General features: G+C 40.7%; 1 protein-coding gene across 3 annotated transcripts in view; it reads left to right on the plus strand.

Annotated features, from left to right (window-relative positions):
- The window catches only part of SORCS3 (sortilin related VPS10 domain containing receptor 3), a 593475-nt gene that overhangs the window by 291205 nt on the left and 290251 nt on the right, over nt 1–12019 (plus strand). For all 3 annotated transcript variants that reach the window (XM_032313389.1, XM_032313390.1, XM_032313391.1), the window contains one exon: nt 9424–9582. In XM_032313389.1, the coding sequence (XP_032169280.1) occupies nt 9424–9582 (159 nt within the window). The remainder of the gene's footprint in view (nt 1–9423; nt 9583–12019) is intronic.

The raw sequence follows: 12019 nt of genomic DNA on the forward strand, positions 1-12019 counted from the left end.
AAGTGTCATAAAACTATTTGAATTCATACTGAATGGCTGCATAATATTCCATTGAATGGGTTTGGCTTACTTTGTTTAATCATTCCATCAGATATTTGTGTTGTTTCCAGTTTTTGATTATTATAAATAACCCTGAGATGATCGTATAGGTGCATTAGCCTTTTATTGGGTCCCTGATGGTTTCCTTGGACAGATTCCTAGAAGAGAAATGACAGGATCAAAGGAATGAATATTTATAAGAGTCTGGTTCCATTTTGCCACTTTGCTTTCCAGAGCAGTCATGCCAGCTTCTACTCGCATCCACACTGATTATCTGCATACTTCACTCCACTGCCTTTGCCCTGGTCAGCGGTGTCCTCCAGGTTGCTGGAGTCAGTGGTCAGTTCTTGGCGCTCATCCCACTTAATGGTCAGCCTCATTGCCACAGTTGAATACTCTCTTCCCTGAGAGCCTCTCTTTCCTTGGGTTCAAGGTTTTGAGGACACCATACTCTTTGGGGTTTTCCTTCCTTCTCGTGCCTCCTTATCTCTTTGACCCTTCAGTAGGGCATGAGATCTCAGCTTTCCATTTGCTGTTTGTTGATCTGCAGATGCCCATCTTTCAATGCTATTCAAACAGAGGTGCCTTGTAAATTTGTATCTGGAGGCCAGCCTACTCTGAAAATGAGCCTTGTCTACCCGTTGTCTCCTTAACAGCCCCTTTTGGATGTCTGGAAAGTGTCTTAAATCTAGCCTTTCCATAGCCATGTTTCTTCTTTCCGCAAGCCCCCAGCCTGCCCTTCTACTTGCTTTCCTGTCTCATAAATGCTAATTTTGTCTTCCCAGCTGTTCAGGCCCAAACCCTATCAGACAACTTGAGTTATTTCCAACTTTTGATTATGATAAGCAACACTGAGATGAACATATAGGTAGAAAACTTGGTAATGGGTCTCCTTACTTTCTCTTATACCTCCCATCTATAAGCACACCCATTTGACTTCTCCTTTAAAGCATAACCAGAGGGGCGCCTAGGTGGCTCAGTCAGTTAAGTGTCTGCCTTTGTCTCAGGTCATGATCCCAGAGTCCTGGGATAGAGCCCCACATTGGGCTCCCTGCTCAATGGGGAGCCTGCTTTCCCTCTCTCCCTCTGCCCCTTCCTTCCCACCTAATGCTTTCTCTCTTGCTCCTCTCTCTCTCTCAAATGGATGAATGAATGAATGAATGAATGAGTCAATCAATCAACCTATCTTTACAAAAGAATAACTGGAGGCGGAGACAGAGCACATCGCAGTACCTCAGCACTCTCCTCTCCCTCTGGATCATTACAACAGCCTCCACCTGGACTCTGACCCTGTCCTTGCTGTGCTCTCCCTCCAGTGATGCTACATGCAGTCAGAGTGTAGCTGGACTGAAAGGATCGAGATACAAGCCATGGCCTGTCAGTGCCTTGCTCAAAGCCTGCCAGTGCTTTCCACATCACGGGGGACAACGCCAGGGCGCTTCTATCGCCCACAGTCCCCATCTCCAACACTCTGCCCCCATCCCTCTTACCCTAGCTCACTGGACTCCTGCACCCTTTTCCTAAGGTCTCCTTCTCAGTGAGCCTTTCCTGACTGGTAAAACTGTGGGCCTTCTTCTGTAGCACTTCCTGTCTCCATTCCTGCTTCATTTTGCTCGGAAGGACTTGCGCCATCTGATAAGTGACATATTATACTTATTTGTTAGCTTATCGTCTCTTTTTCCCCCACTAGCATGTATGCTCTCTGAGGGCGGGGATTCTCCTTTGGTTTGATTATTGCTCTTATTCCAGTCCTTATAATAGAGCCTGGCATGAAGACTCAGTAAATAATAGTTGAGTAAATAGTGTTTCTGTGTGTGTTTGATTAGTTTTAAATCTTCCTCACACATTGCTTTGTGTCATGTCATGCCTTATTGTATATTTTTATTTTTGTGGATTTTTCAGAAGGTTTTATTTATTTATTAGAGAGAGAGAACCAGTGCAAGCAGGGAGGACAGAGGGAGAGGGAGAAAGAATCGGAAGCAGATTCTGCCCTGAGCAATGAAGCCCAATGTGGCACTTGATCCCATGACCACGAGATCATGACCTTAGCCAAAAAGAAACCAAGAGTCAGATACTTAACTGACTGTGCCACCCAGCACCCCTACTTTTGTGTTTTTAAAAAAATTGTGGTAAAAGACTCATAACATAAAACTGACCATCTTTAACCATTTTTAAGGATACATTCAGTTAAGTGCCTTCCCATTGTTGTGTGAATCTCCAGACTCCTCTCATTTTATAAAACTAAGAGTCTCTAACCATTAAGCAACTCTTCATTCCTCATTCCCCTAGTCACCCATCATTACAGACTCAGTCTCTATGAACTTGACTACTGTAGGTATCACATGTAAGTGGGCTCATAGAGTATTTGTCTATTTGTGACTGGCTTGTTTCACTTAACATAATGTCCTGGTATTTCATACATGTTGTAGTGTGTGTCAGAATCACCTTCCTTTGTAAGATAGAATAATAGCTCATTGTGTGTATTTGCCACATTTTGTTTATCAATTTCTCCATCAGTGAATCCTTGGCTATTGTGAATAATGCTTTTATGAACATGGGTGTACAAACATCTCTTTGAGACCCTGCTTTCAGTTCTTTGGGGTATATATATCCAGAAGTGAAAATGCTGGTTTGCTTGAAATTCCATTTTTAATGTTTTGAGGAACCAGCATACTATTTTCCATGGTAGCTGTACCATATTACATTCCCACCAAAAATGCATAAGGTTTCAATTTCTCCACATCTTCACCAACATTTGCTGTTTTCAGGTTTTAGTTTTTATCTTTTTAGATCATGGCCATCCATCCCAGTGGTTTTTACTTGCATTTCCCTAATGATTACCGATGATGAACATGTTTTCATGTACTTTTTGGCCAGTTTTTATATGTTTTTTTGGGGAAAATGTCTATTCAAATTCTTTGTCCATTTTTTTTTTTTATCCAGTTTGTTTCATGTTATTGAGCTGTTGTTTCTGTGCTTTTTCCGCCCAAAAGGCCACAGTGATTGTTGCTTTTTTGGTGATGCTTATGTTAAATTCTGAAGGACAAGGAGAAACATGCTGAATACAGTGGGTTAGGGTAGAAAGACAGGGCGTCTAATCTTGGCAAAGTGAGCGGCATGTATAAATGGTAGTAGATGAAAGAGATGTGTAGAAGCATAAATATGCATTGATGCATATCTGTAAAATTTGTATGTAGTTTACATATTTTTCTCAAAAGGATTTATATGTATATGTATATTTATGTGTGTATATGTGTGTGTATAATGTGTATATTATGATAAGGTTTCTCAACAACAGTACTATAGACATTTTGTAATTATTGGGTAATTACTCATTACCCAATAAAAATTGGGTAATTATTCATTGTGAGGTGCTGTTCTATATATTGTAATGTGTTTAACAACATCTCTGGGCTTCATCATGAAATTTCAGTAACACCCTTGCCTGTTCCAGTTGTGGCGTTTAAAAATGTCTCTATACGTTGCTCAGTGTGCCCCTGCGGGCAGCAAGGCCTCCACTCCTGTCCCAGTTGAGAACCACTGATACAAGAGATGTTAGATAGATGGGTGGGTGGATGGATAGATAGATGTACAGATGGATGAGGGTGGTGGTGAATGCTGGTATATTGTTAAATCATGATTAAAAGGCTTATCTATAGCAGGCTCTATTTATGTGTAAGTCAATACTCAACAACCTATCAATTATGTCAATTGGTTTGGGGGTCAGCTTAAAGAGCATCTTCTTATATTCTTTTGTGAGCTTGTATTGATATTATTGTTATTTCTTATTGAGCCCTAACTGTGCTAAGCATCTCCCATTAAGACTCAATTATACAGTAAATTATAGTATTTCTCCCTTTCTATTCAGAGTTTTGCATTCTGCGACCATTTTCAAAGCATTGAACTACAGTTTATTCCTTTGCATTTCTGAGCTCCCTGGCAGAGTGAGAGACGAGAAACCTTTAGCTTTCACCCATTTTATAGATGACAGAGCAGAGAGGATACAATTGACTAAAATAACATATTCCTCAATGGTTTTGGAAGACATGCCAAGCAACAAGAAAGGGTACATTGTAGAAAGGTTCGTGAGAATGATTTTGAACTCTTCAAAATTAATTTTGACTGGTTTAGATACAAATAAACCTAACAGGCTTTTAAAAGCATAAGCTGACTAAGCACAGCCCCTGTCTGATTCCTGAATACCTTGTATGACCTTTGAAATTTGCAAAACCCCATTAAAATTAGGGCTGCTGTTGTTCAACTTTCCAAGGAATTTCCTGCAAAAAAAATTACATGATTAAAAAAAAAAATCCAAATGTTGGTAAACTCTAAAACTTGTCCATTTCTAATCTGAGCTACAGACAATTCGCATACAGTAAATAGCCAAATCGGTAGAGACTGGTCGTATGAGGTTCTCACCCCTACCTCAGTGATGCATTTAATTCCTTCAAGGGTTGGAATCTTTGAAGAGAGGAGAGTGGTCATTCAAATCACAAATACATTTAGCAAATTGACAATAATCTACTGATAGGTGTTCATGGTGGCAGTGTTTGATATATGCAAATAGAGTGCATTTTTCTTAAAATATTCCCAGCAATGTAAAATGCATGTGAAATGTAGCTTTTTTTCCTCTTTTATCCTTTCATGGTTTTTCGAATTGTGTTTAAAAAACAAAACAAAACAAAAAACAGCTCCTGGGAGATCTGCTCTCTCATCCAACTCTTCAAATGGTACAATACAGTATCATTAACTCGAGCATGATTGTTGAACAGCAGCTCTCTAGAACTTGATCATCTTGCGTGTCTGCAACTCTGTTCACTGAACACCAACTCCCCTTTCCTCCACCACCGATCCCTTTCATTTTTTTCCACAAAGCTCAGGAATGATGGGAGCCAAGAGGGAGGCATATAATCCCCAAATTGCTTCAATTTGTCTCCAGCCTGCTTGGCATCGCTTCTGACTTCAGCTGTGCTCTTACCCGGGGTGATTTAAAGATAAAGGTTAATGTTTATTTAGCAGTTATGCATCTCTGCTAAGCTCTTCGAATCATTATCTCATTTAATCCTCTCAACAGCATTGTGAGTTAGATACAGTTATTAACTTCTTCTATTTTAATAGATGAGGTAAGAGACTTGGAAAAACTGAGTGATATCCTCACCTTCACACACAAAGTAGTAGACGGAGGATTGGACCTCAAGTCCCGTGCCCCCAGAGCCTATAGTGTTAGTAACTCTCCTAAACAGAATGTGAAATACCCTTTCCCCCTCCCAGTACACACATATACTCCCACTGCAGATCTTAATGTCAGGAAAAGCTGGATAAAGAATCAAAATGAAAAGAAAGCAAATGCAAAACAAAACAAAATCTCCAATGGAAACGCTTCCCCATTCACATGGTGCAAATCGCACAAATGCAGAACTCACGGACATCTAAAGGCATCACTGTAGGTTTTATACTATATACATGGAACTAAAAATTAAGGGGCAAAGGTTGTACATTTCTTTGTTTCAGTAGAAACAAACTATCATAACTTCATAAGCATCACCTGCCTAGTTCATAAATTTGGTCCACAAACACATTTAATTTGGGTACAATTAAAAAAAAATCTAATTCTACATGTTTCAAGGAAAGGTGTGCGCCTTTCGTGTTGGCAAATTCCTCGCTACTCCTTGTCTTGCCTTTTTCTCTTCATTCACTTATTTTACCTGCTTTGCCCTCTTAAGCATTTGCATTTGAAATCTCTGCTTAATAGTAAAAATTGGAATGGATGTGGGATGGTTTTATTTACATATGTCCTGTATTAATATACAATACCTGTATTTTACCTTAAGAACAACTTCTGACGAGGTATTTGCTCTCATATTATATTTGTCTTAATATTATGCCCTCCCCTTTTTTTTTGCACTAACATTTTATTTCCTCTTTGGATTCCTATTTATTTAATTCTTCTTAGTCTCTAGGCCAGGGGTGGCTATGAATGAGAGGAAGAGAGGGGCTTTCTTGAAGCTGCCTTTTCTGTGTGTGTGTGTGTGTGTGTGTGTGTGTGTGTATTTCTCAGAGATGCTTAAAAAAAGGATGAAGCCATCTTCTCTGACTCCTACTTGCCCCTTGGTAAAGACAGTAAAATGCTGTGGTTTCAAGGTCCAGGAGGTGTTAGGGTTAGGGGCAGGTGGTGGCATTTGGGCCATTCAGAGGAGGTAGTCAGCGAGTTGCTTTCCTCCCTTGGTCCTCAGTTTCCTTGTCTATAAAAGACAACTGATGATAGTTCACCTGATCTGTGTTGAGGGTTTGATAAACTAGCCAGTGACCTGCCCAGGATGGATCGAAATCCAGAACATACGGGTTTCTATTTCAACTTCATTTCATTCTTCTCAGAAACTGGCATTGAATACAGACACCGCCAGTGACATCAAAGTATATAAAAGGATTTCTGATGAGAATGTCAGAGAAAGGTTGCAATAAAAATGTGCTCTTGCCAACAGAAGCTCTCTAAACCCACCACGCAGTGTCAATATGCCTTATGTATGAATTCATTAATGTCTGCGTGTGTGCTACTATATGTGGCATCCGTGTATGTGGTAGCGTGTATTTTGTGTGGCACACATACACGCGGCATTTGTGTGTGGATAAATGTGCCTGTGCGGGGTGTGTGTGTGTGTGTGTGTGTGCGCGTGCACCTGGAAGGAAACCGCTGGCAAGAGACTACATTGCACTAGATACTTGATGGTACCCCTTATTCAGTATATAATCACTCATCGTATATAAAATGAAGTCCGTTTATGATGTTGGTCTTATCTTCTAATTAAAATCATAGGCATGAGGCTTCTTTATACCTGCATAAAATAAGCAGTTTAATTTCTCTACTCCAGGGGAAAAACGATTTCATTGCCTGTTATGTATCCCATCAGCACATGGTGGGAAGCAAGTCAGGGTGGTGATGAAAGCTTCATTCCTCCTCAGTGTGTGTGTCCTCTCCGACTTGGGGAGGAGCACAGATGCATCCCCTGAGGTGTTCTCAAGGGTAGTGGGGGTGCTTTTATCTGCTGTCCCTACCCCTTCACAGTCTCGGGGGGGGGGTTGAAGCTATTCTATGAAAAACCCATCGTAGAACATTTGCCCCCAATTATTCACATATGAATGAAAAAAATAATACTGCATCCATTTCTTAAAAATTTGCTGATAACTAGTAATAACTTATTTCAATGAAGCCAAAGCAAATATTTGAGAAAAAGCTTGTTTTGGAAGCTATAAAGGAGTAAAAGAGGAAAAGGACTACGAATCCTTGCAGTGAAAGGGATTGAATCTGTTTTAAAGCTTACTTTATAATAGTAATATATACTATGGGTAACATTTTAAAAATCCTGCTATTTAATAATTTTATTTTATAAGGTATGGGAATGGTTTTTGGCTTTATTTTGTACTTTGGGGCTTGTGGTTCCACCATGTGTAGAAGTACCCTAACGATTGGTGGCAGTATAGCCAAAGGCAGGAAAAACTCTAAGAGGAGATAAACTCATTTGCTCATTCAGTCGGTCAGCAAACATGAGGTACTCGAAGGAGCTGGGTCTCACTGGATAATAAAGGTCAAAAGGGCAGTGATGCTGATGAAGCCAGGACAAAAGTAGGGGGTAGAGTCTGTTAGGCTGCTTTAGGGTTTTTAGAATATAGGAAAAGCCATCTAGTGCTTTTATGTAGGGGATGTTGGAATAAGATTTGTTTTATAGGATAGCTGTTTTGGCCACAGTGTGATCAAGTGGATTGAGGGGCAGGAAGGGACAGCATTGAGACTGACTAGGGATGTTTTACAGTAACCCAGTGTAGAGATTATCACGTTTTGGACTATGGAAGTTACAATGGCAGGAAGAGAATGGATCTGATTTTAGAGCTAATTAATAGGTAAAATACATGGGGTTCAAAGACTAAGTCATTTTCAGAGGTGAGTGGGAAAGTAGAGTCAAGGATGACTCTCAGGTTTTTGGTTTTATGTTGAATCATTTGTAGAAACATGAGCTGAACCAGGCAGGATGTGGTGGGAGAGGGATAGGAGTGGGATCAGGTCCATTGTGGGGCATGGTGAATTTGAGGTGTTTGTGGACTTCCAAATAGAAGAATCTGCCAGGAAGCTGGGTCTGAGACGTAGAGGAGACCTGAGATCCAGATTGAGTTTTTGAGTCATCCCCAGAAAGATGGTAATTAAAAAAGAAAGAAAGAAAGAAAAGCTTGGAAGAAGTCACTGAGGAACAGTGCTTTGGATAAAAGAAAAGAGGGTCTAAACTGATGGGTTAGCAATATTATACAAGAAGATCCAAGAAGGATCAAAACAAATCTAAAGGAAGACAAGATGAGTATGGTGCTATGGAAGCCCGTGGAAGAAAATGCTGCAAGAAAGATGGAATTGCCATTGGTATTAAAGACTGTCAGGATTTCAACTGTGGGAAAGGTCTAAGTGTCTAAGTTCTGTTGGATGAAATACTGGAAAGTCAGTTGCGTGTTTAATGAGACCAATATCATTGAGGTACTATAAGTAGAAGCCAATCTGCACTGATGGGAGGGAGCTTTTAGGTAAATACTGAAAGGTCAATGATAATTATAGCGATCACTTGTAAGACTCTGTTATGCCAAGTACTCAAAGCCATTTTCAGATATCAAGATACTCAATTGTTGCTGTGGAAACTGAGGCCTCTAGAGTTAAGTAGGTTTCCAAGGTGACTCATGATGAACAGAGAAGCGTTGAGTTTGAATCTCCTTCCCTGGATGCCAAAGCCTTTGTGCTACACCATTCTGTCCATTTGGCTTGGGAATGATGCACTTTTTGGAGCAGCAGTCTTTGCCCCTGGGGCCTTTGAGGATATGGGCTTTGGAAAGTATGTAGAACAAAGGGATCATTGAAACCACTTAAGTCAATTAAATCTCTCAAACAATTAATTCAGAAAGAACAAAACAAACAGTGGGATAAGATGGGGATCCTTTTCAAGACTAAAGGGCAGTAAGAACAATAGTGTGATGAAGAGTGCCTTGGAGAACTGAGGGAGGGGGCAAGGGAAGGGGCTGTGTGTTGGTCTCAAGGTCAGGGGACAGAGGACCCTAAGAATATGCTCCCAGTACTTAAAAGATGGACATCAACAAGGAAAGTACCTGTAAGACGGACATCACAACATGAAGCCTCATTTGTATGCAGACCTAACATGCATAATATTCCAGCTCCATTCAGCAACGAAGGACTAAATCAGGGGAAAAAATGCCAATATTTCAAATAGAGACCCACATACCCCTTTCTGTGCTGTGATATACAAGTACAGATGACTTTATATTTATGCTTCAATTTCTTGTATTTATTCTCTCATGCTAACTCCATCTGTATTTTCTCCCCTCTCCTTTCTTTAGATCATGCTTCTTAGTGATCCTGAAATGGAGAGCAGCATATTAATCAGCTCAGATGAGGGGGCCACCTACCAGAAATACCGGCTCACTTTCTACATCCAGAGTCTCCTCTTCCATCCCAAGCAGGAGGACTGGGTGCTGGCCTACAGTCTGGATCAGAAGGTGAGCATACACGGTTTTTATTCACATCTTGTCACCCAGGTACCACCTGGTGAGAAGCTCTTGTTTTCGTAGTCCTAATTTTGGAGGGTATTCAGTGACGTTTCATCATTCCCGCCAGGCTCCTTTGGTCCACGGCAATGAACTTTCCTTCCTGCTGTGTAGTATCAAAATATGCAGGCAGGTATATGTCACTTATTGGCAGTGCTGTTTATCATTTCATAGGCTTAAGATGGTTTCCTCCATAATTTTAGTCATTTGACCTGAACAACCCTGTGAAGCAAGTAGGAAATGTGTATTCATAGCGATTTTATAGTGATTTTAGTCAATGCAGGTGTCGAAGGGCTAAGCTGTCTGTTCAAGCCTGCCCAGCCAGTAGTTGGAAGAGCCAGAGCTGGAATGAATGTTGTCAGATTCCAAGTCTAGGGAGTATTCCCACATACCACATTGAGTAAAATTTGAATAGACCATTGTTCGTAGCTTAGCAAAGGAAGGAGTCTCAAACATGTCCATTTTGTTGTTTTCTACCAGTACCTTTAAGATATAACAATCCAGTAAGTCCTCCTTTTTGAGCTCAAGATCCATTTATCCATCTGTGTACTTGACTTTGCCTCTTGTATGTATCCAAAGGCTCTTAATTCAAGGTTTTCCTAAAACGGACTTCTGCCCTCCCTTCAACAGAGCTGGTTCTCTTCCAGTGTTCCCTGGTATCCATTTGGTTGTATCCATTTGGTTGCAAAAGTCCAAGACCAAGGAGGAATCCCTAACACTTCCTTGTTCTTAACCTAGCATCTGTAACCTATCATTCTGTCTCCATCTCTTAATTCTGTGGACTTCTGTTTCCACCACCACTCAAACATAGGTCATATCTGTCATTTGAGTAATAACCAGAGTCTCTTCTAGTGTGTTGGTACTATAACCCGGATGATCTATTTCCCAAATGTAGATCTTTGGATCTCCGCATTTTTTCCTTGCTCACAGAAGAAAGACCACAGTCCTCTGTAGAAGACCTCATTATCTGGTCCCTCCTCTGATTTGACTCACTTTTACAACTTGCCTTTGAATGGCCTTCTTTTAGTTCTCCCCAGTTGCCTCCCTGGCTCCATTTCCTGGGCCTGGAATCTTCTTCCCTGAAGGCACCTTCATTGCTGTCAGATCTCAAATCTAATATCACTTCCTCAGGATGTCTTCCCTAGAGTCCCTGACAAAGTTCAGTGCTGGATGGTGTAGTGCCATCCACTTCCCCTTCAAAGGTGTGTCATGCATGGGATTTGATGTTGACTTACGTGATCTTCGAATTATCTGTGCTTCTCCCCAGACTACAAGCTCCAGGAGGGCAGGACCAGGTCTGGTTTTGCTCTGATGTAGCACCGGTACTAGCACAGTGCCTGGTACTGGATTTGTGAGGTGAACGGATTAGTGGAGGAGTGCAGAAGTGCTGTGGTCACGAACCTGGTCAACTTGTACTTAAGAAAAGGGACTTTAGATTATCCTTCTTTGTATTTCCTTAGTAGAGAACCTTAGTACAAACTATTATGTAATCATGTTCAGAAATCAATCAGGGGAAGAAGATAGATAATTCTAAGCACTGCCTTGTGTAGGGATATCCACAGATTAACCTTAATTGAAATAGCTTTGCTTTTTCTCTCTTAAATCCTGAGACAGTGGCTCTTCGGTATGTATTTGAATATGTGATTGCAAGTGTGTGTGTGTGTGTGTGTGTGTGTGTGTGTGTGTGATAGAGATAGAGAGAGAGAGAGACAGAGACAGAGAGACAGAGAGAGAGAGAGATGTCAGCACCTTTAAACAATAATTTCACCATAACCTTTATATCTCTCATTAATGGAGCTTCATGGTGGGTGCCGGGTGCTTAACGTAATCCCCTGAGGACAGCCACATGACATTTGCAAAGTACAGCCATTGCAAATACATTTCTTTCATGGCATCAAGTGGATAGTGTTTGAAAGACTTAGTCAAATGTCAGGTAGTCTGTGATTTTGGATGTTTTCGTACTGCTATGAATTTTGAAGCTGTATTAAAAAAAATGGGGGGCTCTTGTTAGAGGCTGGATGGTAATTTATGGAAATGACACTCAGAAGTCCTAAAATATGTTTTTATTATTACAGAGACAAGCTAGATTAGACATCTCATGCCAAGAGGTTGATAAACCAAGTGCAGGGGTGTATCTAGAAGGACTATCTTTTTCCCCCATCTCCATAGCACTGAGAACATCTGGGGTATTGCTCATGAAGTAGTCTTGTGGGTATAACGCCTTCAAAATACTTTCTGGCTTGGTGGCTGCTTTTTTACATAGTAAAAATATTTGGAAATGTGGCAGTGGGTGTTGATGGATTTTCCTAATCACACTGCACATTTCTGGATGTATTATTCCTTAGGTACTCTTTCTTGTTGACATCTTTTGCATAAAGTGGCTGAATGT

The sequence above is a fragment of the Mustela erminea genome, chromosome 14, assembly GCF_009829155.1.
Source record: "Mustela erminea isolate mMusErm1 chromosome 14, mMusErm1.Pri, whole genome shotgun sequence".
NCBI classification, from domain to species: domain Eukaryota; kingdom Metazoa; phylum Chordata; class Mammalia; order Carnivora; family Mustelidae; genus Mustela; species Mustela erminea.